The 27,116-nt window shown below is 39.0% G+C and overlaps 1 protein-coding gene across 2 annotated transcripts in view; it reads left to right on the top strand.

Moving 5' to 3' along the window:
• The window catches only part of IPO5 (importin 5), a 48,037-nt gene extending 21,911 nt beyond the window's left edge, over nt 1-26,126 (top strand). The window contains exons 10-27 of one of the 2 annotated variants that reach the window (XM_064143864.1): nt 1,377-1,483; nt 3,811-3,935; nt 4,022-4,111; nt 4,198-4,371; nt 4,835-5,053; nt 6,151-6,234; nt 7,283-7,415; nt 7,507-7,628; nt 8,087-8,183; nt 8,659-8,831; nt 9,564-9,675; nt 10,203-10,258; nt 13,905-14,027; nt 14,661-14,880; nt 18,338-18,566; nt 19,770-19,911; nt 24,893-25,036; nt 25,944-26,126. In XM_064143864.1, coding sequence (XP_063999934.1) covers nt 1,377-1,483; nt 3,811-3,935; nt 4,022-4,111; nt 4,198-4,371; nt 4,835-5,053; nt 6,151-6,234; nt 7,283-7,415; nt 7,507-7,628; nt 8,087-8,183; nt 8,659-8,831; nt 9,564-9,675; nt 10,203-10,258; nt 13,905-14,027; nt 14,661-14,880; nt 18,338-18,566; nt 19,770-19,911; nt 24,893-25,033 — 2,347 coding nt within the window. In that variant the 3' untranslated portion in view covers nt 25,034-25,036; nt 25,944-26,126. Of the gene's footprint in view, nt 1-1,376; nt 1,484-3,810; nt 3,936-4,021; nt 4,112-4,197; nt 4,372-4,834; nt 5,054-6,150; nt 6,235-7,282; nt 7,416-7,506; nt 7,629-8,086; nt 8,184-8,658; nt 8,832-9,563; nt 9,676-10,202; nt 10,259-13,904; nt 14,028-14,660; nt 14,881-18,337; nt 18,567-19,769; nt 19,912-22,838; nt 23,571-24,892; nt 25,037-25,943 lie in introns of those variants that run through there. The other variant, XM_064143865.1, reaches the window with a different exon arrangement.
• The last annotated feature ends 990 nt before the right edge of the window (nt 26,127-27,116 follow it).

Raw genomic sequence — 27,116 nt, 5'->3', positions numbered from 1 at the left:
GTGGAGAGCTGTTGACCACCTTATGTGTGTGCATGCTAACATCTTCTGGTGCTTGAGTCTTTGTAGCTTCCTAAGACTACTAGAATTTCTGTGCAGTCAAAAAACAGGCTAATGGTCATCAGGCTGTAGCCTCATTGGGGTGTGTTCAGATCTGACTAAAGGGGATATGAGTCAGCCTACACAAAAGAAGCTGGGGATGTTTTAGCATTTACTTTTTTTGTTACCCTGACTTCATAGAGCAGCTATATTCTAAAGAAGGGAAAGGTTAACCCAACTTCCTCTCTTCCTGGCAAAGTCTTGCAAAAACTACAGAGAGGTGTCTGGTCATTTTGTTTAAGATAGGCTATTTTTTATTTCCTCAAGATGAATGTATAGTGGGAGGAAAGAGCTCAAAGAATGTAATTTCAGACCAAAGCTGCCATTAACTTCAGCAAGTTTGCTCCATTCTAAACCTTTGTGGTCATGCTTTCTTGTCCTCCCTGGTGATGCCTATTTCAGCATGACTAGTCCAAAGAACAAATACAGTGCTGTCGATATCTTTGCGCAAATACAACTTCCAGTATGTGTGTTTCTGGACTGCTCATGATTCAGAATAAGACTTCAAGCATAATAATTTCAAGACCTCTGTTCCTGACCAAGCTAACTGTTAATCAAAAAAAGAGGGAGATTCATCACTTTCTGAACTATTGCTCAGCCTTTCCATTGGCAGGAACACCTAGGATAGACTGTAATAACCTTGGGCTATTACAGTGCTAACCATACTCAGAACGTAACAGTAGTTATATACATCCAGGAAAATTTCTTGCATTTCTGCAGGAAATAATTTTATTGGGCAGAAAAAGGGACTTTACACAGGTAATGTTTGACTAGTCTCAGTTCTGAAATGGTCAGAGAGTTGAATTCCTCATAGACAAGAGAGCATGCTACTAGAGTACTGGTACTGTAGCCATGCAAAAAAGGCCTCTTAAGTGCCAAAGCCTGAATTCTGCTGGTTCACCTGGTTGATAGCAAGTCTGAAGAGGTTTGTATTATCATGACAAAAACAGATGGCTAGTATTATTGCTTAATTTGTTGCAAATCGTTTCAGCTTTCTAGGCATGTGTATTTGTGAAATTCTGTCTATACCATCATTGTTAGTAAGACTTTAGTTTCCTTGGTGTTAGACCTGAGCAGTGGACTACAGATAAAAAAATGTTGAGGTAGAGAGTAGGTAATGATTTTGTGGTTGGAGTGTATGCTTTACTTATGGAGGCTCACGTGTGTTTAGATAGCGAAAGTTTGAAGACTGGAACTGCAGAAAGGGGCACTTCTGTGCCCTGTTAGACACTCTTATTGTAATTATCAAACCACTGATGTTTTCTGTAACTGATATTTAGCAATGCAGTTGCTGGTGAGAGTGCACTGGACAGGATGGCATGTGGCCTTGGAGGGAAACTTGTTTTACCTATGATTAAGGAACATATTATGCAAATGCTTCAGAATCGTAAGTAACTGCAGTTTCTTGGATTTTACAGTTCTGTGACTTTGATGCCTCTTACATCTTCATGTTCAGCTACTTAATACATTTTCAGTTGCTTGCACTTTTGATTTCGGCAGCAAAGACTGTAAATGCAGTTTATACGTTTTCTTAGACTGATTTATTAAACTCAAATATAGCTCATTACAATGTTTTTCTGGAAGGTGGACAACTGAGCAGAGATGTCAAAAGCAAAACAGTACTCTTTTTTAAACTCAGTCTGTGAATTAAATAACAGAAGGCTTTTCTTTTAACTTGGGAATATTCTCTCTAAGTCCTTATACGGTGCCTCATGGTACATAAAGCGTGCCTAAACTGCTACTTGTTACTCTGTAGGCTTAGTGAGTTTGTTCTCTTTAGAAATGTTGCAACTAAGTGGAATTTTAGTACATTACAGTTTATAGAGGAAAACTTACTTGTTTTGTTGGTTTTGGTGTGTTTGGGGTTTTTTTTTCTCCTCTTAATTGAGGGACCAAAATATGGAACTCCACAGTAAGTTGGCTACCTTTTGGTATGCTGGATTTAATGTTTCTTTGTTTAGATGGTTCCACATACTCTTATCAGTTGCTTTGTATGCTTTTTTTCTTCCCATTAACAGTTACTCAGGCAATAATTCAAAAAATGTTTTATGTTTATTGCATGCACTTTTACTTGACTTTTGGAGTAGAAGATAATGCAAAAGTTCAAGTACTTTTCCTACCTCTGTAATTTAAAACCCAGTCCAGAAAAGACTGTATCTCATATGGGACATAGGACTACTCAGGATAGAATGTGAATCCTTGTCAAGTCTGTTTGGAATTCAGCTTCTTTATAAAACAAGTTTTATTAAGGACACAGATTAACCTGACTCTTCCAGTATTAATAGCTTTAAGGCTAGCAAATGCCCACTTTGGTAGTACCCCCAAGAAAGTGTGGAGTCTAATGGCAGTTAAGGCCTGGCTCCTGAGAAGCTATGCAGTTGATGCCTGATGTGTGCTTTTTGCTGGGTCAGAACTTCCCATAACCACTAGTACTTGGGAAAGGGAAATGCAGTAGGTCCTGTTTGATTTGGAGACACTCACTGGTAAGGAGCTGGGAGGAAGGGTGAAGAAATTTTAGATTAAAACAATGTCAGCCATCTCAGGAGTCAGACTTTACCTTCTCTGCACCACATTTTTCACAAGTGTTTGTTGCAGTAGTAATTTAAAACTTCTGAATTTGGATTGGGTAGCAAGATAGTCCAAACATGATAGTGCTTCATTTTGTATTATCGTTAATTTCAAGTCTGGAATGCATGGTCGTGGTAATACAGTGAGAGTAGGATGATGTTCAGCACTAACTAGGAACATTCAGTGCACTTCAGTGGTACTGAATAAAGTGTCGCTTTACTGTCCCTTCTGTCAAGATGATGTTTTATTGCATTCTGATAAGATGAAAGCGTGTCAGGATTCTAGTGTTCTGAAGTGTAGTGGTCTTTGTTCCAGGAATTTAATACATTACCAGCAAAAATGAAATCTTGCACTATTTTGGGAAAGAAGTTCTCTTTTTTATTTTCATGGGTTGTTTGGTAAACCTGTTTGTTCTTCTGGTTTTCTCTTCTGTAATTCCCATGGTTCCTAGCTTGGAGTAAGATTTTAGTTAAATAAATGTCTTGTGTTTACCTAGTTAGAAAAAGGAGAGGATTGTAGAACAGTACCCACTTGCTTGAGAACAGGCTAAGAGGACCTTAAGAACACTAACATTCCACTTAGGGATGTAATCTTGGGGAGACTACTGAAAAGTTTAGTAGCAATTATTTATTTCTTCTAAATTCAAGTATTATTTGATTCATTAGATCTTTCTCCTTTCCTGACCTAAAGAGGAAGGTATGGGTTGTTGACATTCAAAAACAAACCAAACACAAATCCCAAAGCAACATCAACAAAAACAAACTAACGAAAACCTGCACATAAACCAAAAAACTAAACAAAACCAAAAACCCAAACAGCAGCAAAAAAAAAAAGCCACACCAAAAAGAACTGAAAAAACAAAAGAGAAGAAAAAAGAAATACTATTTTCCTGACTAGCTAAATTAAAATTCCATTTCCAAGTGTTAGTGCATACTATTAGCAGTTAAGAATTCTTTGTTCTAGGTCTGCATTGGACCTGGATTAGATACTCAAGTTTTTGTTCATTATGTAGATGAATCAATTTCCTTCTCTTTTATTCTTCACTCTTCCCTGTGTCTCCCTCCCAAAAAGGGTGATTTGTCTTTGTTGTGCTTTTTAGTTTACAAAGTGAATAGTGTACTTACTTTCCTTTTCATTCTTCTGTAGCTGACTGGAAATACAGGTACGCTGGCTTGATGGCTCTGTCAGCCATTGGAGAAGGTTGCCACCAACAAATGGAGGGAATTTTAAATGAGATAGTTAATTTCGTTTTACTATTCCTTCAGGATCCTGTGAGTATGATTCTATTTATTATTTCAAAATGTTTTCATTTCTACTTTCATACCAACTAAACTATTTGAGCAAAATACTTTTTCAGCATCCAAGAGTAAGATACGCTGCTTGTAATGCTATTGGACAAATGGCAACTGACTTTGCACCTGGTTTTCAAAAGAAATTTCATGAGAAGGTAAGTAGTAGAATAGTAAAACAAAAGTAGTGGTAAAACTGTCTCCTTCTAAAATACCTTCATTTGAAAATACATTTCTTTCTCAGGTGATAGCAGCTCTTCTGCAAACGATGGAAGATCAAGGCAACCAGCGTGTTCAAGCCCATGCAGCTGCAGCACTCATAAACTTCACTGAAGATTGTCCCAAGTCACTGCTTATTCCGTATCTGGATACTCTGGTGAAGCGTCTTCATTCCACTATGGTGCTGAAGTTGCAGGAGGTACAATACATTTGATTCATGGAGGCTAACCTTGTCTATATGCAGAATAGGTGAATTAAGACCTGTGAACTAAGACAGTCTACATGTCTGCTGATGTTGGTCTAAACTAATGAGTTTAGATACATAGGAGAGGAAATTTTTACATTTACAGTCTCAAGTTGTACCAGGGGAAGTATAGGCTGGATATTAGGAGGAAGTTCTTCCTAGAGAGAGTGATTTGCCATTGGAATGGGCTGCCCAGGGAGGTGGTGGAGACACCGTCCCTGGACGTCTTCAAGAAAAGACTGGATGAGGCACTTAGTGCCATGATCTAGATGACTGGCTAGGGCTGGGTGCTAGGTTGGACTGGATGATCTTGGAGGTCTCTTCCAACCTGGTTGATTCTATAATTCTATGATTTGGCATGCATTTGAGTAAAATATGTACTTTAAAAATATGACACCTTACTATTCTTCTTTTCAAGTTGATACAGAAAGGCACTAAACTAGTTTTGGAGCAAGTTGTGACTTCAATTGCATCAGTTGCAGATACAGCAGAGGAGAAGTTTGTTCCCTACTATGATTTATTTATGCCCTCTTTAAAACACATTGTTGAGAATGCTGTTCAGAAGGAATTAAGACTTTTACGAGGAAAAACTATTGAGTGTATCAGCCTAATTGGTCTTGCTGTGGGTAAAGAAAAGGTAAGCTTAGCTCTTATCTAAATATCTATTTTTTATGCCTTTGTTTGTTGCAGTGTTACCATTGAACTCATGTATTGCCATTTTAAACATATAGCTCTGTTGCTGATTTTTATGATCATCTTTCCATTTTTCCTTTTCCAAGGTTTCCTTGCTGTTTAGATTAAAATTCATGATACAATTGTACAAAAATATTGCAACTTAAGTTACTCTTGTCCCAGTGAACAGTGTTAAAAGCAAGCATTTTATACTTTAGGTTTTTTTGGGGTCTTGGTTCGTTGGTTGGTTTGGTTTTGTTGTTTTGGGGTTTTGTTTGTTTTTTCCCTAAGAGAGATATTGAAGCATCTTATTTTGGCCATGTCAAAATGGCAGGTAGAACATAAAGTCAAAGGAAACTTAGCATAATTGTTGTATGCAGATCTGTAAAAAATTTAAATGTGCTTGTAATAATGTAATAATATAACTTGTTTGTTACAAGGGTTTTTTGGATAAATTGGTTAAAATGTGTCTGCAACAAAGTACCCATGAAACAGCTGTGAAAGACTGTGCAAGAGTCTGTGATGTTCTGATAGAAACTTCACATTGTGGTTTACAGATCTTTATTTTATCAAGTGAAGAGAACAGAATCACACTTCAAAGTAAAGTAGCATGATGTAGAGAGTAGGAAAATACTAACAGCTTCTCAGAAAATTACTGGCCCTTGCCTTTGACTTAAAAGGACTAACAGTGAACTTAACATTAATTCTCATAAAGTAAGTACTTGTGCTGTCCCAGTTCCATAAAGAAGTTAAAATGTTAAGGAGGATATCTAGGGAAGTTAGAATTGTCAGACAGTTTTTGTGAGTAGTAGTATTTATTTATATAGTGTTTTAGTTAAATTAGTCCTCTGCTTTTCAAGGATGGCAAGAAAAAGACAAGAATGACTTGGTGATGACTTCAGAAAAAGAACTTGATTTTACTTTAACTGATTTCAGTCTGTTTCCAGTGTTAGCTTGTCTTGATTTTGTATTGGACTTAGCATGAAACAATTTAAGTGAGCATTTAAGTTTCTGCCAAATACCCTTTTAATCTGACTTTAAAACCTTCTTCTCTGTATGTAGTTTATGCAGGATGCATCAGATGTAATGCAACTGTTGCTGAAGACACAAACAGACTTCAGTGATCTGGAAGATGATGATCCACAGGTATGTTAAAACTGTCTTTATAGTTCATAGCACACTAGTTAGTATTAAAAACATGATTTGTGCATGTGGTGTTTTTGCACACCATCACCACCTCCGAGCAAGTATGCGTTGCACAAATTGTTCATTGTGTCCTACAAAAATAGAGACTGATAGCACTAAGATGGCCTTAGAATCTTCCACAGAACTGTGTTTAGGAAATGAGACTGCCAGGACCTGTGTTTGCAGATGAAATGTCGGTGTCTATTAGTAACTACTGTTTTTGACATTCTGTAACCTCTTACCTTGCTGTTGCCTTAAAAATTGTTCACTAGAGTTTCTATACAGCTTTGCTAATGAGTGGAGAACTATTTTGACTTGTACATCTGAAAAAATAATCTATTTTGAAAGTACTGTACTGCACTCTTTTTGCTCTATTTGCTGTTTTCAGGAATGTGGCTCAGTAGTATCATTTAAATTCAGGAAATTGCTAATTTTAGAAATGTATTTACTTTTCAAGGCAGTCCTGGTTCCATTATAAATGCATCTTATACTGTCGTTTTTACATATGTAGCAACCAGCAACAAAACAAGGGGACACAGTCTCAAGTTGTGCTGGGGAAAGTGTAGACTGGATGTTAGGAGGAAGTTCTTCCCAGAAGAGTGATTGGCATTGGAATGGGCTGCCCAGGGAGGTGGTGGAGGCACCGTCCCTGGAGGTGTTGAAGAAAAGCCTGGATGAGGCACTTAGTGCCATGGTCTAGTTGACTGGCTAGGGCTGGGGGATAGGTTGGAGTGGATGATGTTGGAGGTCTCTTCCAACCTGGTTGATTCTATGATTTTAATCAGAAGTACCCTCAATGCATTATACATAAAGACCTGGGACAGGTCTTTTGAAGATGCATCTTTGTACAAAGTTGATATTGAATGAATTATCTTTGAAACAAGTTTTGTGCACTGCTGACATTCTTTAAAATGTTACTGCAGAATGCTCTTGCTTTTATGCTTTCTTTTTTAAGCATGAATTGAGTTTAAATGTAGGACCTAAAAATTCTGACTCTTCTTTTTTATAGATCTCATACATGATCTCAGCATGGGCCAGAATGTGTAAAATTCTTGGAAAGGAATTTCAGCAATACCTTCCTGTTGTAATGGGACCTTTAATGAAGACTGCATCCATTAAACCTGAAGTAGCTCTTCTAGACAGTATGTTTAAGATAATGCTTTTCTTAGAATCCAAAAGTGCTACCAGATTATTTCAGTATTTAGTTTTAAAAATTCTCCCTTTGTCTAACAGCACAAGATATGGAGAATATGAGTGATGATGATGGTTGGGAATTTGTAAACCTAGGAGATCAGCAAAGTTTTGGAATTAAAACTGCAGGCCTTGAAGAAAAAGCAACTGCATGCCAGATGCTGGTAAGTGATTAGAAGACTCTTTATAGTGTTTCATGAAACAGTTGAGCTTTTATTCAGGTTTGTAGTGTTAAGCTTGGGTTTCCAATACATCATTGTGTGCAGCTTATTTGATTAAAAATAGTTTCTTTAGTTTGGAGCTTCAATTTTTGAAGATGAACAGATAGTTCTCATTTTGTTAGCTAACCCTTTAAAGAATTGGAAATATTAGAGTAGTTCTTTCTGCAAATCTGGATGTTTCTGAATTTGCTTTGATACACATGTGTGTGTTAAGAATGGGAACTCCCACTGCTCAGGGTTTCTTTAAAATGTCACAGTGGAGGAACTATGTGAATGGATTACTGCATATTTTTTAAAATAAAAAGCTTAAACTTTTAAAGTCTTTTTCACCATTACATAGTTGAAAAATGTTAGTAACAGTTTTTTTCCCTTAAATGTGGTATTTCCATGCTTTGTTTCAGGTTTGCTATGCAAAAGAACTCAAAGAAGAATTTGTGGAGTACACAGAACAAGTTGTAAAGCTGATGGTTCCCTTGCTGAAGTTCTATTTCCACGATGATATCCTACTAACAAATTCTCCTGTGAATATGGAAATTTAGTTGGGAGGAACAAAGTCATGCTTACTGTTTTCCCAAAGGAGTTGAAAGTGCTAGTGTTAAAGCATTCTGTTTCTTTGTTGCATAAATTGTTTCTGAGAACACTCTAAGCACTATTTTAGGCAATGTATCCTCCTTTTCTCCCCCAGTTTCTTTTTAAAGAAGCATGTCACATTAAAAGCAAACAGTAGAAAAAGTGATGTTTACCCCAGCTAAGTGAAGGAAAACTTGGCTAACTTTTCTATCATGGCCCTAAACAGGCTTGAAACAACTTTTTAAATAGCAAATAGTTCAATTTTTTTGTGATCTTCATTTGTATCTAATGAAGAAGTAAAATGCATTGAACAATCTCTTTTAGATAGAAAATTAGTAAGTTTGTTATTAACACCAAAGGATTTATGTTGGTCTTGATTGTTTTGTTTCCTTAATGTTCAAACGTGTTCGAGTGGCAGCAGCAGAATCAATGCCCCTCCTTCTGGAATGTGCTAGAGTTCGTGGGCCAGAGTACCTTACACAGATGTGGCACTTCATGTGTGATGCGCTCATCAAAGCCATTGGTACAGAACCAGATTCAGATGTTCTTTCAGAAATAATGCATTCTTTTGCAAAGGTAAGTTTCTTCCTCAAGTTTTGTCATGTTGCTGGTAAGAAATTCCGTGTGTTTGTTCATTTAAATTGCTGGCAAAGATGCAAGACTTCCATGTGGATTTTGGTTTGACTATAAATGCTGCTATAGGTAATTGAAAGGCTTAATTGCAACACAAGATTACAAAAAAGAAGTACAAGGGACAAAATGTCAAAGTATTGACTGAATTTGCTCATTTTAACTGCAAACCACCGAAGTTAACTACCTGAAGGGACATTGTAGCCAGGTGGGGGGGTGGCCTCTTCTCCCAGGCAACCAGCAATAGAACAAGGGAACACAGTCTCAAGCTGTGCTGGGGAAAGTATAGGCTGGATGTTAGGAGGAAGTTGTTGCCAGAGAGAGTGATTGGCATTGGAATGGGCTGCCCAGGGAGGTGGTGGAGGCACCGTCCCTGGAGGTGTTCAGAAAAAGACTGGCTGAGGCACTTGGTGCCATGGTCTAGTTGACTGGATGGGGCTCAGGGATAGGTTGGCCTGGATGATCTTGGAGATCTCTTCCAACCTGGTTGATTCTATGAAATGTACAGTGGTACTATGCCTTTCCTCTATAATTTGAGCATTGATTGCAGTGTAAGTGTTCTATTCATATTTCTGCTCATGACATAGCAGAGCATGTGTTGATATTCTGCATGCTTAGATTTCCTCGAGATTGTTCATTTAACTTAAAGCTGAAAACCAGATAATTTTATTTCATTAGTGCATTGAGGTAATGGGAGATGGATGCCTTAACAATGAACACTTCGAGGAACTTGGAGGAATATTAAAAGGAAAACTAGAAGAGCACTTTAAAAATCAAGAATTAAGACAGGGTAAGTTAACATATTGTAATAGCATTACATTAAAGCAGAGTTCCTAATAATTCTGAGTCATAGAGAAAAAGCTCTAATTTGGGAAATTATGTAAGGTAATTGGGCTTGGAGACAACAGAATTCTTGAGTTAAAATTCTGAGTTCTGGGTGAATGAAAGTGGCATAATTTGTCAGAATGTTAGACAGATTTACTGTGCATGTGTCTATGGTGTTGCCATTTCTGTTTTGTTTTTCACTTGAAGCCTTTGCAGTTTTCTTAAAGCAGTGCTAACTTCTTATATTTATGCACTTCTCTTGTCCTTGCAAACAAACTGGTGTGTTTATTTCTATCATTTTATGGACTGTCTTGTTATACTTCTTGGTTTTCTGTGAAAGCTCTTTCAAGCTTCTTAAGCACAGAAAATCCCTGTTACACCTTCAGCTGTCTTTTCCTATTTTTTAAATTTGTTTCTGCATTTTTTTTCCATTTCAAGGGTTCTTATGCACTTGCAGAAATGTAATGGCTTAACTTTTTTTTTTTTATTTAGTGAAAAGACAAGATGAAGACTATGATGAGCAAGTTGAAGAGTCATTACAGGATGAAGTAAGTTGGTTCAGGGAGTTTTTCCACTCTAAAGCCCCAGGATGGAAATACATTAAGTGGATATGCTATGCTACTTAAAGCATAGTACATCCTTGAAACTATTTCTTTCTACACTAAAGTTCTGTTACCATATTTATTGTTCAAAGCTTCTGTCAGTAAATGGGTCACACTTGGATGTGTGGATTAGAAAATATGAAAGGTTTCCTTGTCAAGTACACTGAAGGAAGTACTTTGGGATATAGCACTTTATTCTCTTCATCATCTTAAACAGTTTTTAATGACTTTTGCCTGCTGTTAATTGCTGTTGTCAGTGATAATATAAGGCTGACTTGTTTTTCTTTTGTGCCTTAAGGGCTAGGCAACTCTTAACCTTGAGCATACCTCTGGTCTCTCTGACATGTCAGATCAGGAGCCTGTCTCAGAGAAGAGGCCTAAAGTAGTATTGAAGGAGGACAGTAGGATGAATAGCTGTCATAATATGGTTGCTGTCAAGGGAACACCAAATAGACTACTTATATGTTCAGATACCTACTGACTTTTCAGTCTGCAGGAAAGGTGACTGTAGGAGATATGGATAGGCTATTAAATTATTGTTGGTACTGAGACAGTAATAGAGAATAAGTCCCTGGTGCTTATAACATGAATCATAGAAGATACTTGGTAAATTTAAGAAGTGAGACATATTTTTGCCATATAGTGCAGGTGTGAAGCTTGTGAACTGTTGTTACAAAACTTGTTTACATGAGTTTAACCTGTATGCAGACTCCAGAATATATCTTAACTTGTATGTAAATACTTTCTTAAATATAATTCACTCCTTGAGCACCTTTCCTTTGGGAACATTTGCTCAGCATTCAAAAGGATAGATGATTTCTGATGCCTCCATACTGCTTGGGATCAAAAAAATAACCAAACTCAAGTTCCGAGCCAAGAGCCTTCCCTGAATTTTCTGCCTTTCTCATTTGCAGTGTCTACTGTTGTTTCTTACAAGCAGTGAGTTAGGTAGTTTGTTATCTTGTGTCACTGTACTGGTGAGAGGAATGCTGGCATGCAGTAGTTTCAGAAAAGCTGAATGAATACTCTGCAACAGTTGCAAGGCATTTTAAAAATGCTTTATTTTACATTTGACCTTGCTGATTGATTTGGTTTGTTTGGAGTTTGGTTTTTTTAAGTATTTTTTAAGACTGCAAGGAAGACTTGTCTTCATTACCTTGTGAAAGTAGGAGTGGGACCAGAATCTTGCTTACCATATGGGCAGAATTAACATATGATAACAAGTAACATTTGGGTATACATTTTTGGTCCCAGAATATATGTTTTTGTAGCCTCTACCTCAAGGCAGCAGAAACAGAGTGCAGAAGTCATGGGAGATAAACAGTAGTTGCAGCAAGAGATCTAGATACAGCTCTGGCTTAGGCAATAAACTAAGCTGCCCATTTGATACCAGGTAGGAGAAGGGGTGCATAAGACAGGTGCTATACTCTCCCCCTGAGAGTCTGTTATTCAGTGTTGGTAAACAGGCAGTATCAAGACTGTGGTGTGCTGCAGCAATTCTCTCCATCTGCTTTAATTTGTGTGAATGTTCCAGAGTTACTGCTTGAATTGTGCCTTGACAATGCAGTTGTCTGTCTAGGAAAGGTCTAAATATCCAATTGTGGGAAGCTGCCTGTTGCATGAGAAATATTTACTACTTTCTCACTAGGGTCCAGAAACTGTTCTGTGTTCTCTGCCTGTTTAAAAGTACAAACCAATTAAAGAGTCTGTACTGAGTACAGCAGAACATGCTCTAAAACAAAGTTGAAGAGCTTTCCCTACACAAGTGTGTCCAGGGAACAGTCCTTGCTTGCAGGTTGAACATGAATTAATAGGTGAATGTCAGTTGAGTATCTTCCCCAGTTTGATACACTAATTGGGCAAGGTGACAGATGAAGCAACAAGAGAAAGAGTAATGTTTCTCACATTTTTGCCACAATCTTCTGTTGCAAAGGCAGTTACCCAGTTAAGTTTTCAAAAAAGGCTTGTTAAAGTACCTGTAAGGTACAGAGGAAAAGGGTCACTTGTCTTCTGTAAAAGAAAATTATTGAAGCATTCAATTTGCACATGACAGTGTTTCTCTTTTTTTTTTTTTCTGACTCAAACCTTCAAGTCCTAGGCAGCTGAGTACTAGCAATAGACATAGATTTTTAAGAAGGGTAAAAAGGAGGACCTTGGGAACTACCAACCAGTCAGTCTCACTCTGTGCCTCGTGAGATCATGGAACAGATTTTCCTGGAAGCTATGTCAAAGCACATTGAAAACAGGGAGATGATTAGAGACAGCTGCTGTGGCTTCACAAAGGGCAAATCGTGTCTGACTAATCTGGTGGCTTCTATGGTAGAGTGACTGCATTGGTGGATTAAGAAAGTGCCACTGATATCATCTATCTTGACTTCTGAAAGGCTTTTGACATGATCTCACACAACAGCCTTGTCAGTTAATTGGATGGACTGTTCAGTGGATAAGGAATTGACTGGATGGCCGTATGGAGAGAGTTGCATTCAGCGGCTGAGTGTCCAAATGGTGATCTGTAACAAGGAGTGTCCCTCAGGAGTCTGTTTTGGGACCAGTAGTCTTCAGTAGCTTTATGAACCACATAGGTAGTAGGATGGAGTGCACTGTCAGCAAGTTTGCTTATGACACCAAGCTGAATAGTTGATGTGTTTAAGGGATGATATGCCATCCAGAGGGACCTCTTCAGACTTAAAAGTTGGTCCTATGCAAAACACGTGGAGTTTAACAATCCCAAGTGCAAGGGCCTACACCTGGATTGGGAACCTCCCAATATCAGTACAGGTTGGGGATGAATGGATTGAAACAGCCCTGTGGAAAAGGACTTGGATAATACTGGTGAATAAAAAAGTGGGTATGAATCATCAGCCCTTGCAGCTCAGAAAGCCAGCCATATCCTTGGCTGCATCAAAAGGTCAAAGGAGATGAATCTTCTGCTCTTATGAGACCCCATTTGGACACCCAGCTCTGGGCTCACCAGTACAAGAAAGGTATGGACCTGATGAAGTGGATCCAGAGGCAGGCCACAAAAAGGATCAGAGGGAGGCAAAATGTCTCTCCTAAAGAGGAAAGGCTGAGAGAGTTGGAGTGGTTCAGCCTGGAGAAGAGAAGTCTCTGGGGAAACCTTCTTGTGGCCTTTCAATATAAAAAGGGGGCTCACTTGAAAGATGGAAGGAGACCTTTTACCACAGCCTGTTTATAGGGCAAGAGTCAACGGGTGTAGGTCTAGGCTGAATATAAGAATTTTTTCTGTAGTGAGGGTGGTGAGACAGTGAAACAGGTTGCCCGTGGAAGTTGTGGATGCCACCTTCCTAGGAGCATTCATGGTTAGGTTGGATGGAGTTTTGAGCAGCCATATCTAATAAAAGATGTCCCTGCCCATAGCAGGGAGGTTGGACTAGATAACGTTTCAAAATCCCTTCCAACTCAAACCACTCTGATTAGACCAGGAGTGAAAAAAATGGGGTTAAAGACAACTGGGTTTACAAAAATAAATAATTGAACCACTTTATTCCATTAGTTTAAAGACTTTAGTATTTCATGTTACTATTTTAAAGCTTGTTGGTCTTAAAGTGAACTTGTATCCCTTTCCTATCAGGACGACAGCGACGTTTATATTTTGACTAAAGTATCAGACATTTTGCACTCAATATTCAGCAGTTACAAAGAGAAGGTACTGCCATGGTTTGAAAGGTTACTTCCACTAATTGTCAACCTAATTGTAAGTACATTTCTTTCTTTTGATCTTACTTTGATTCCATCCTGGAATCTTTGTAAACTTGGTAGATAGAATGTGGTGATTACTGCTTTACAAAATAGAGGCAGATGAAGATTTATTCTGGATCAAGCACAAAATGATTAATTTATGTTTTTTTTTAAACAGCTGCATTGTTGTGCTGCTTTAATGTATTGCAAGACCCAGGATCATTGATACACAAAATTATTTTGAGAAATTTAATTTGTTTGGGAGTGTCAGATACTAAAAACTATTTCAAGTGGGCCAAAAAAGCATTGCAGACTATTGGGGAAAATTGAAACTGAAATAGGTAATCAAGCATGAAATGGAGGTAAAGGATTCAGCCTAAAAAGCAGTAAGCTTGCAGTTAGTTCTAACATTCACCTGGACTTTTGTTTTAGGATATTGCTGCACATACCCCTACAGAAAATTCAGTGTTTGTAAACCTGAATTTAATCCTGGAAAACTGTAACAAAAATACTAGACCACTGTTGCTATGATTGTTCTGCTGATACAATCATTGCCTTAATGGATGGAGTGACTATTCAGTGGATAAGGAATTGGCTGGAGAAATGAGCAATTTTAAGGTGGCTTAAATGTTACCTGTTTTTGATGCAGTGTCCACATAGACCATGGCCGGACAGGCAGTGGGGACTATGCATTTTTGATGATATCGTAGAGCACTGCAGCCCCTCCTCGTTCAAATACGCTGAATACTTCCTGAGGCCAATGCTACAGTCGATATGTGACAATAGCCCAGAGGTTAGGCAAGCAGCTGCCTATGGTGTTGGAGTTATGGCACAATTTGGTGGGGACAGCTATCGTCCATTTTGCACAGGTAGGTACACACTTCTGATGAGAGCTGAATTTGTGGGTTGGGGGGATAGTACCAAAAAAATAAGCTTTTAATTACTGATGTCTCTTCCCGTTGAGAGAGAAACAGACCAGTAATGATTAACAAAGTACCTGGATTTCTTGGGCTTGTAAGGATGTTTTGCTTAGAAGCATTTCTGTTGCAGCACTTACTGTTGAACAAACTTGATGTACATGGTCTTTCTCTTTTAGAATACAGTCTTGACACATTTTGTTTCATCAAAAGTAGTTTTCTGTCACACATCTCTCTCATAGTTGCATGCTGTTAATACTAGTATAGTTATGTATCTATGCAAAAATCTTTGGGTGCCTGGAAAAATTATACAAGTTACCTGTATTAAGGAGCAGCCTAGAATACAACTAATGTGGCTCTGTGCTTCCCTGTTGTGTAGAAATGAGTGTGATTTCTGTGACCCAAGACACCAAATGAGTGTCATAACACCCATCGCAAACACTGCTTTCTGAATGTCTTGAGTTCCTCTAAAACTTCACATTTGTCTTGAATATAAAGACATTTTTGTCTGCTGGCATTCTTCTTGCTAGTCAATGAACTTAGTGTTCCACAACCCATATCAGGCTTTTCCCTTTTTAAAGAAAAGTTTCATCTGCTGTTTGAACTATGTGTTTCAAGCGAATCTTAAATGAGAGCTAAATTCAGTGATGGGAGAAAATAAGAACCATGCACTAGGAATAGATTAGAGATTTAACACAAGGCTTATATCAATAGAGATCAAAACAGTTCTGGTTTGGGGGGGCTTAGTATCTGTTGAAGTTTTAATTTTATTTTTAATTCATTAGACTTTACCATGGCCTACTTAAAGTTTAACAATATTGTTCCTGTATTTGTATTTGGACAAATAATCTTTGATTAAACCCAGACACTTGGCTCTTCTTTTTATTGGATGTTTAGATAAAACCTTTTTGCTTTACATCATGCAGCTTATTAGGAGGGACCTCAAATTTTCACATGTACAAGAAAGGACTTTGTTTGTTTTGATCAATGGAGATGTGTTATGATTAGAAACTAAGTTAAATCCATGGCATGAGCAGCTTTCTGCCCCATAGGTTTTACTATCTTCTCACAGTGTTTATGAGCTTTTATTTATAACTTCATCTCTTTACTGATTAATGTGTGACACTGACACTGGTGTTCTGTTAGCAGTTTGTAGCAGTATGTTCAAGTCTTGAGACTATTCATAGAATCAACCAGGTTGGAAGAGACCTCCAACATCATCCTGGCCAACCTAGCACCCAGCCCTATGCCAATCAACTAGACCATGGCACCTTGTGCCTCATCCAGTCTTTTCTTGAACACCTCCAGGGACAGTGCCTCCACCACCTCCCTGGGCAGCCCATTCCAATGCCAATCACTCTCTCTGCCAACAACTTCCTCTTAACATCCAGCCTATACTTTCCCTGGCACAACTTGAGACTGCGTCCCCTTGTTCTATTGCTGGTTGCCTGGGAGAAGAGGCCAACCCCCACCTGGCTACAGCCTCCCTTCAGGTAGTTGTAGACAGTAATGAGCTCCCCCCTGAGCCTCCTCTTCTCCAGGCTAAACACCCCCAGCTCCCTCAGCCTCTCCTCATAGGGTTTGTGTTCCAGGCCCCTCACCAGCTTTGTTGCCCTTCTCTGGACACGTTCCAGCACCTCAACATCTCTCTTGAATTGAGGGGCCCAGAACTGGACAGAGTACTCAAGGTGTGGCCTGACCAGTGCTGAGTACAGGGGCAGAATAACCTCCCTTGTCCTACTGGCCACAGTGTTCCTGATGCAGGCCAGGATGCCATTGGCTCTCTTGGCCACCTGGGCACACTGCTGGCTCATCTTCAGCTACTATCTATCCGTACCCCCAGGCCCCTTTCCTCTTGGCTGGTCTCCAGCCACTCTGTCCCCAGCCTGTAGCACTGCTTGGGGTTGTTGTGGCCAAAGTGCAGATCCCTGCACTTGGCCTTGTTAAATCTCATCCCATTGGCCTCTGCCTACCTATCCAGCCTGTCTAGGTCCCTCTGCAGGGCTCTCCTACCTTCCAACAGCTCCACACCTGCTCCTAGCTTGGTGTCATCTGCAAACTTACTGATGCTGGACTCAATCCCTCGTCCAGATCATCAGTAAAGATGATCTGAGTGACTAAGTGGCTCACAGGAGGAGGATGGTCATTAAAATCCTATGATTCCAAAGCTCTTAGGGGGCTGATTCAGAAAAAGCAAATACATTAACATGACTGGGTTTGGCCCCCTATTAAAAAAAAATACAGGAATATAAAGATAACTTGTAAATGACAAATCTGCATTTTGATGAAAGAAAAAGAATTAAAAATAGATGAAGTAAAGAGCAAAGACGTGAGATTGAAGGGAAGTCTACAGAAAATCAAGTAACATTCTAAATGCATTTGCAGAAATTGTGACTGTCAACATTGCTTCCATTTATTTTTTTATAGCTGCTGAATTCTTCAAAAAATGTAATTCAGTGAGGTTAATATAGCAAGGATCATTGTGTTAGTCAACTGCAAAGCTGCCACTTACTCATCAAAATGAAGTAGTGTGACATCTTGTTCCTCCTTAGTAATTGGAGTTATTTTGAAGTGTTTTCTGCACAGTTCCACAACCTGTTTTCTGTGCTGATACAGGATTTCTCAGTTTGAGCATTTTTAGCAAAAGAACATAAGGGCAGTTGTTCTTGAATGCATGTAGAGTGCTCTGAAGTGTACTTGGACACGAGTAGCTGAAAGCATAAATGTTCACTTAGAAGTGTGCACGTGGTTACCCACATGGCTATTAAAATATAATTGCTATTTTCCTAGTCAGAAAATTGGTGGTTTTCCTAGATGTTTGATTTATTTTTTTTTAGACTCTAAACTGCCAGGTGAATTCACCAGGTGAGCTTACTCCTAAGACCTTTTCCTAGTGCACATTTTAGTGGTGGGAGGTGTCTGGATGTACATACATATATATAACATTGAGACACAATAGGTGTACAGCAGGCATATGCTGTAGCCATGCACTGCAGTCTAATGTGCCACCGTATCAAGGCTTTTCATCATCCTGTGTTTATAGACCCTGTTAGATTAAAAAGGTAATGCTTGTTACCCATGTTTTTACTATAAACTATGATGCCTTACATATTGTAGGTTGCATAACTTCAGTTGAGTGGCACAGGAAGATTATTTTTTCAATCTTAACTCAAAAAGCAAACTCAAACTTACAGTAACTGTTTTCTTGTGTTTCTTTGGATAGCTTTACCAGTTTGTCACGTAATGAAGGGAAGATCCTAGAAGCCATGGGATGTTGGAATTTTGGTGCTTGGGCCACAGAATAGCCCATTTTTACTATGTGCAGTAGTCTCATGTAGAATTTATGATGTTAATAGCATGTAACTTGATTGTGCATTACATTTTTGTTCTTGTGTTGTTTAACAATTAGAGGCGCTTCCATTGCTGGTGAGAGTCATTCAGTCACCAGATGCCAAAACCAAAGAGAATGTCAATGCAACAGAGAACTGCATTTCAGCTGTAGGAAAGATAATGAAGTTCAAACCTGACTGTGTAAATGTGGAAGAAGTCTTGCCACACTGGTTATCATGGCTTCCACTTCACGAAGATAAAGAGGAAGCTGTTCACACCTTCAATTATCTATGTGACTTAATTGAGAGGTAAGGCAAAGGCTTGGCGTTAATGCAGGAACTCAGATTATTTGCAGGTTCTTTGCTTTCATTCATTTTTCCAAAAGGGAGACACTGTTAATCTGTATATACATTAGAGAAGATAATTTGGAATGTTGGAACTGAGATTTCCATGATGTTATTGCTTGCCTTTTTGTTTTTCATTTTTTCCCTTGTAACATGTGTTGTCATTCTAACTAATGTCTGTGTGGCTTGAAAATTCCAGACTGCTTTATATGGGTGTGATGGGAAAGGATTAGCTGGCAACTAGTGCAGAAAGTTTCAGGAAAATTTTCTTACTCTGCTTATATATCAGCTTTAATAACTGATCATGTCTTTTTGCTTAAGAGCAGCACACGTGCTCTTGCAGTCTTCTTTTCAGAATGAAGTGTGAAGTAGAGAAATAATACAGATATTAGTACTTTCTCCCTTAATAAATTTCTAGTAATTATGGTTATTGAAATCATCTTCAACCCCACAGCTTCTTTAGATTTGTGCTCCTTCTCATAGGTCAGTGGAGAAAAAAAAAAGACAATTTTCCTACTGTGGGTGCAAGTTGTCATTGATAATTGTGTGGAATCATGTCTGCTTATGAGGCATTATGTAGTAGCCTTGCTCAGGAGTAGTGTTGTATTGTGTCTTAGTAGAGAAACAGAGGAAATAATCTAGATCCTCTACAGTCTTTCCTTCTATGTGAATACCTTGTACCTTAGTGCTTTCTTGAGGCACAGTCTCAAAATATGTGGTGGCAACTGAGGTCCCTAGATTGATAAAAATGCAGTGGTGTGGTGTAGAGATGCCCCATTAATAGTACATTAATGCACATATATATGGAACTCAGGAATTACAGTACTAGCACACTTTTGTACTCGGCTCTGTGCAGGTGGCTCAGCCTTGCTATGTACTTCACTGGAGCCCTGTCAGTCCTATATTCACAGCCTCAACTGTTCTGTGAAGTTCAGAATTTCTTCCAAATAAAGTGTAGGCTGGTTAAATATTAACAGGAGTGGGAATATTCTGTCAGCAGGCAGCAGAGCTATGCATACTTACTCACCTGAGTGAAACTTAGATGTAAATAAGCAACTTTAGAATAAAATACTACAGAGTCACTGAACTTAACTTGTAAAATTGTTACATGAATTGATTTTTAGCTTTAAAAAGTAATTTGTAATATATATATTTTGATTGTAACAGCAACAACCCAGTTGTCCTTGGTCCCAACAACTCTAACCTTCCCAGAATATTTGGAATAATTGCTGATGGTGTAATTCATGAGGCTATTAAACACGAAGATCCATGTACCAAGCGGTTGGCTAATGTGGTTCGTCAAGTGCAGGTAAAGAAAGGCTTGCTTTGGTAAAAAGGGAACATTTAGAACCTACTTCCAGAAATAACTGAACTGTTAGCAACTTCAAGAGCCTTGTCTCCTGGGAAAATAATGCTTCAAACAGTGATCTTGGAGATTTTTGGGCCATTTGAACCATTAATGGTAAAATTTGGGTAATGCTTACAATTGAATAAAGTCTGTCTTCTTAATATTGAAAACTTAAGGTTAAAATATGCAGCAAGATGGCCAACATGATAGACAGTATTGTTGTTTGCAGATTAGTGGTTTGCTTTTTTTCAAGTCAGAGATTAAAGTCCAGAGAGAAATCTGCTTGTCTTTGTATCAGAGAACTGCACTGCAGGATTTGATTCAGCATGTAGTTCCTGTAAAGGGTCCTCAGCACCCTGTGGTGACCTACTAATAAAGCAATGACTTGGGAACTTTGCTAAAGAATGAGTTCAAACCACAAACAATTTTACTACTGCCCTCTTTAATCCAGTGCAAATACAAGAAACTGTTCAATGTTTTTCCTAGCCTTCAGAGAATTGCCTCAGGGTTCATTTCCTGTATGTCATAGTGTGTATTCATGGTCATGGGGATTTTGAAGTATTTAAGCTGCACCTCTTGATAATATTGGAAGTCATAGTGCTCATAGTGCAGATCTCATCAAGGGCCAGATATCAGGTGGATGTACCTAACAGTTGCAGCACCTAATGATAGAAAATAGTGTGCCTGGCAAGGATACAGCTTATAAAAATGTGTAGAGGATTTGGAGCAGCAGTTGTTCAATTATTGTCCATTCTGCCTGGCATGCTTTGGTGAAACTCATGTTCAGGAATTTTAGGAATACTTCATTTTGGAAAGGGTTCACTTGGATGAGTGTATCAACCTGTAAGATGCATTATGTCTGGTAGAAAATGGATTGTTGAAACTTAAGGTTTGAAAATGAAATCAAGAGAAGTTTCAAAGTGAAAAGTGGCTGCCCCAGATTCTGTCTGACAAATGGGAGTCCTTGGCATTAGACTTAAAGTCTGGGTATTTGAGTATGCTAATACATTTATTTCACTTGAGCTTAAGTGCTCAGGGCTCATTAGTTATTTTTTACAGTACAGTGGGACATGCATGCAGAGATTAGTTGTGTACAGCAAAGTCTTGCTTTGACTAGGAATGATAGGGACAGAAATATGGAAATAAAATGTCTGTGTTGGCTACCTGATTTATCTTCAGATGGAAGATTGGGGGGAAGGGAGACACATGACAAATTTTGTGTTTACCCAAAAATACAATTTTACTATGCTGTTACCAGTCCTGTTTCTCTTCACACAATACTTTCACTACAGCAAGGCACTGTAAGTATTTCATACTGTGCCTGCAACAGCTTCCCAGATTCCAGGAGAAAGACTGGTCTTTTCATGATCTCAATAAGCTGTTCACTGCCAACATCTAACATTATGGCCATAATTGGAGTTGGACAAACTTCCCCTCATGCTTAGGTATTCTCACAGCAGAAACAGTTCAGTGCTGTGTATCAGTTTAAATGTCAGAAAAGCTGGAAGACCACATTGATTTCTGCAATATTACATCAATGCCTAATACTATTTAAAACTAAAACCACCCAAACTCAACAGCTTCTTCAAATTTTGAGAATCCATTTATTATTTTTTAAAAGTATGTGAGGAAAGGGCATTATAATAGAAGTGAACATAAAGTATGCCAGATATAAATTAAAACCAGGGTTTTTTTATTCACTTCAAGTATACTGCTATCACAAAAGTCACTCTAAAGATTTAGATCAAATCACCCACAATATTTGTTCCCTGTCATTATCCTTCTAAAGAAAGCAGGATGCAAGTTGCTTCCAGCTTCTAGTGATAAGTGAATAAAGAGTTCTCCAATCTTTTTCAATCTTCAGCATTTTCTGGTCTCACTAGAGCCAATCCCTACTGATAGTTACTTGAAAAGCTGATGTCTCAGTTGAGGGCTGTGGTAACAAAGAGGTATACAGAGGTGCAAGAAAGTGTGGGTAGATGCTGTGTGTAGGTTCTCTCTGGGAAGTAGCTTGTTGTTTTTTTTCCCCTAAAGAGCAATGCAGTGTGCTGGCAAGCAGACTTTTTTTCTGTGCATACACACACAGTGTAGCAGGTTCACAGAATTGCAGGTTAAGGACTGGAAGGAACCTCAAAAGATCCAGTCCAACCCCTGTGCCAGAGCAGGATCACCTATACCAGGTCACACAGGAACGCATCCAGGTGGGTTTTAAATATCTTCAGAGAGGGAGACTCCACAACCCCCTGGGCAGCCTGTTCCAGTGTTCTGTCACCCTCAGAGAAAAAAATTCTCCTCATGTTTACATGAAATTTCTTATGCCTTAACTTCCACCTTGTCCTGTCATTTGGAATCACCAAGTAGAGCCTGATGCCATTCTCTTGGCACTCACCCTTTGTATATTAATAAACATTAATGAGATCACCCCTCAATCTCTTCTTCTCCGAGCTAAAGAAACCCAGATTGTGCTGTAATCACAATGCACCCTTCTTTGAATGTGGTACTGGTGCACCAGTGCCCAGAAGATGCTCTTGCTTTTAGACCTGTTTCAGTTTTGCCTGAACACTGATCTTTTAAGGTCAGTGCAAATGGAGCAAATCATTCAGGCTGTGGTTAATTAAGAGGCGTCAGTTGTCATTTGACCCACTTAATTACAAGGAGTTCCAAGAGTTTCAAATCAATTAGCCTGCTGCGATTTGCCCAGCACTTGGTTCTGTTCAGCATTTTAGAGCATCTCTAGTTGAACCTCTGTAGGACTTCAGTCTGGTCTTCTTGGTGTGTGTATTTCAGGACTAAGCCCAGTGAATGTTGAGCTTTGTAAAAATAGTAAGATTTGTAATGTGCCTTGGAAACTTTTCAGCCTGAACAAAGACTTTTCATTTGTTTTCTAGACATCTGGAGGACTGTGGACAGAATGCATATCACAGCTCAATGCAGATCAACAGGCAGCCATACAGGAGCTCCTGAACTCTGCTTGAAGGGCCTTAATTATCTGGAAGAAAACTAACTCCAAATAAACGTTTACCCTATTGTTCAGATTTCTTTTGTTTCTTTTTTGAGTAAAACCAGAACTGTAGTGCGTGTAGGCAGTGCTGCAACCTACAGGCAGTGGCAGCAAGAAGAAGCATTCTTTCGGAGCGATGTTTAAATCGATTTCTATCCCACAACATGGAAGAAGTTTCCTGTAAAACCCTACAATAGCACTGAAGAGTATTTTTCTAACTATATAAGCCATCCATACGATGGTGAAAGGGAAACAAGATGAATTTTCTCACTAGACGTAATGAATTAAGAAACAGCTTTAAGACCTCCAGCAGTAGATGTACGTTATAACATAAACGTTTCTCTACAGCTAGTGTTAATTGTATTAATTGGAGTGTGAGTCTTTGTAGGGTAGAAAGTGTCCTTCTGCCCAGCAAGTTAGTAGATCAAAAGATGAAAAACTGAAGACAAACACTGAGCATGAAGACCTCATTGATCGCACTTTGAGATTCCCCAAAACAGCTTGTACTGTGACTCAATGAGGAAAGCTGTTCAGCTTCCAGCCCTTGAATGTGAAGTCTCTTTGGCATGTCTGACAGTATCTCATTCACTCCTCAATAAATGACATTGAAACACAAGAAGCTTGTGTAGAAGTTCAGTGATGTGTGGTTCTTTCAATTTCCTCTTGTGAAAAGATGCAAGTAACAAAACTATACAAAAATCATACTTTTATATTTGAAACTTTGTATACTGTTGCCTACTACAGATTTTATGCATTTCTGTTTCTCAACTTTTTAACAAATTTTTTCACCCAAGTGTATGGAATGGAAACTCTAATGGCATTCCTCTTAGGATGGTAACTTTACATATCTTGGCTTAATGGCTTTTCATATTCAGCTGCAATTGCATTTCATAACTTAGAAAATGTAGAGTTGTTTCAGCTGCAGTTGTGCACCATGCTCTGGCAGCCCAGAAATGCTGTTAGAGTAGTCTGTGTTTGATTCAAAACAATCCTCTGATTGATAGCCTGACCCAAAAGGATCAAAGAACTTTCCAAGTCTTTCTTTTTGGTACTACAAGTGTCAGGTCATTTCCCAGCTACTGTACCGGCGAACATGAGTGAAGTTTTTGCACTCGTTGAAGATAATTAGTATATGCACTGATCTTAAACCTTGGTTGTTCATGCAGGTGTTCAATCTCAATGGTCTCTAAAACACAAATAGTTTCAAAGAGCATATAATTTTTTTTCTTTATATCAAGAAAAGATAGAACTGCAGTGAGACAGGAGGGTTTTTTTTTTTTTGTACATGGAAAGAATAAATTTAGTTTTGCCTTTCAGAGTGTTTCAATAAAACCCCCAACAGAAAAGCAATACAGGATAAAGTGAACTAGAATCAGCCCAGGACCCTTGTATCCAAATACCTGTGAGATAGATCTGACATAACCATAAGGGTTGATGCCTGTTAGTTTAGAGGCAGCTGGAACAATGTAATGAAATACCTACTACCCTGTTTGCATTCTGTTAAATAGTATTAAGCCTGGATTTACAGAAATTCAGGTGTTTATATATCTGGAAAATGAACTGTGAGGATTGTTAGCAGTACTGAGTGAACTAGCATTAAGTCAGGTCAGTTATATCAAGCACTGGTCTTGACTACAAAAACTGGGCTCTATCCTATCTTCTTTATTGGGATTTTTTAAAAGTAGTCTTCATTTTGATTTCCCTTCAGTCTAAAACACTTAAATTTCCCCCTGCAGCTTGTTTGTTGTTTTTTCTTTTTGTCAAAGCTTCATGCTTAGATTTTTTTTCTTTTACCTTCTTTGGACTACAGTGATGTGGAGAAAATAGTAGCACATCTGGTGTTTCCCTGAAATAACATCAGGTTTGGCTTCCTGTAATCTGAGAGCACAGCATGTTGACACTTTATTAATGGACCAGCTTCAATCTTTTCCTTTCTTTCAGTCCAAGTTAAAACAAATGGAACCAGGAGATGGGGTTGCTCTGTGTACCAGAGCCAGCCTAGAAGCAACTGCACAAAGCTGCTCTGCTTCATTAGCAATCCCCTTTCAAAGAAAAGGGCACAGAGTGACTGTGACAGCCTGACAGGTAGGTCGGTTCCAGGGATTACCTGGAGATTGTCTTGCCTGTCCACACTGAATTTGTCAGCCTCTAATTAAAGGCTTCTGTAGCATTTCCTCAGTTCAAGCATGCTTTAAATGATCTGCATTTCTTCTCCATTCGTTTAAGAGCTGTTTGAACCTCTAACCCTAGCTTTTTGGGTTCCTTGACTGATTGCAGTACAGAACGCTTGGACATTATTATCTTCCACAGCACTGAATTACTGTTGCCCAAACAAAGTGTAGTAGGACAGTAGCTTTATCAGCAGCTATCAAGAAATAAAAAGCAATCCTTCAGAAGGAGCTGAAGGAATCCAGCGGTGGTAGTGATATGTGAAGGGCTGTAGTTGTCTTTCAGCCGTTTTTCCTGGGTACAACTCCAGTCATGCTTTATCAAAGTGCTCAGCCATTGCTTATGGTAAGAGATGCACCTGCTGTAGCGTAAAGAGCAACACAATAACTGCTCTGGTTTGGTAGAACAGAGGGACCGAATCCACACTCAGCATCCATGCGAAAGTGTTCGAAGTTGTACTTTGTAACAACAAAAGCCAACTGGAAACTCCCCATGCTTTGGACACAGTGTTCCAGCACTGGTGTTGCAGTAGCTTACTTGTTTGTGAGTATTGCTTTCAAAAGTAGCTCATCTCCTGAAGCTTTGGTGAGTTCACGTCTGTCCCATCTGCTCTTACTGAAGGTGAAACTACTTTTTGGTTGTAGCTTGAGGTGGTTAATGCAGATAAATGTCTAGTCTCCTTTGCTTGGTGTTGTCTACAAGACAAGATTCCTTTAGAATCCTCTGTGAAATCTGCGCAAGAAAATGTCTTTAGACTTCATGTTGTCAGCACAGGAGTTCGTGTACTGCTGTTGCATTCTGACATTGCTCTTTTTCTCTACAGATACTTCAAAGTAATGCTGAGAGCAAGGGCTCATATTCCCTCAACACAGAGCAGTTGTTACTATGCCAAATGTCTGTTCTCTACACATCTCCCTCTTTCAGTCTTATGTGTACAGTACTCATGCGAGTAAGACATGTTGCACAGTTGGAATTTTGGATGAAATAAAGAATTAAGGAAGGTGAATTTCCTAATGGCTCTGTGTATGTGTTGCCTGTGCAGCTGCCTTGGGCTCTTGAACTGGAGCTTTCTACCTCAGGGGTCTCTATGGAGGTGCACATCTACACCAAATCTTCCAAACACAATGATGCTATTAAAATTAATACAGAACTCACATGTTTGCCACCCTGTACCTTTTTCCAACTATGTAGTATTTTACTTTGCATCTTTGGGAAGCTGTTTAAGCGTTCACTCTACTCTTATTTAGGCAACTTAGTTGTACTTAATTTGTATGGGGCTTGATGGTATCTGAAATTCTCAGAACTGCATTTCTTACCTTCCAAGAAGCAGCAAACAGGAGCTAAGCTGTGCAATAGAGGTTTAATTGGGCTGGTGTGACAGAAGGCCAAAAAGGGGCCAAATTACAGGATGTTAGGGACCAAGGAAATCATTGAGAGTCTTGAATATCAAAGTTAAAAAGCTATATTTGTTTTGGAAAAAATTCCCCTCACACCTCACTGTCACTGCAGTTGGAAAAGACCTTTGAGATCATTGAGTCCCACCTATCATCTGACACCTTCTGATTAACTAGACCATGGCACTAAGTGCCTCATCCAGTCTCCTCTTAAACATCTCCAGTGATGGTGACTCCACTACCTCCCCAGGCAGCCTATTCCAATGGGCAATCACTCTTTCCATGAAGTATTTATTCCTAACCTCCAGCCAAAAGCTGCTCTGGCGCAGTTTGAGACTGTGTCCTCTTGTTCTGTCACTGGGTGCCTGGGAGGAGAGACCAACCCCAACCTGGCTACAACCTCCTTTCAGGTAGTTGTAGAGAGCCATAAGGTCTCCCCTGAGCCTCCTCTTCTCCAGGCTGAACAATCCCAGCTCCCTCAGCTGTTGCTTGTAGAACTTGTGCTCAAGCCCCCTTGCCAGCCTTGTTGCCCTTATCTGGACACGTATGAGCACCTCAACATTGAGGGCCCAGAACTGGACACAGTACAGTGCCAGTGTCTG

The sequence above is a fragment of the Pogoniulus pusillus genome, chromosome 5 (assembly GCF_015220805.1).
Source record: "Pogoniulus pusillus isolate bPogPus1 chromosome 5, bPogPus1.pri, whole genome shotgun sequence".
Classification (NCBI taxonomy): Eukaryota; Metazoa; Chordata; class Aves; order Piciformes; family Lybiidae; genus Pogoniulus; species Pogoniulus pusillus.
The sequence above is the reverse complement of the archived record's forward strand: the minus strand, read 5'-3'. Positions and strand labels throughout refer to the sequence as shown.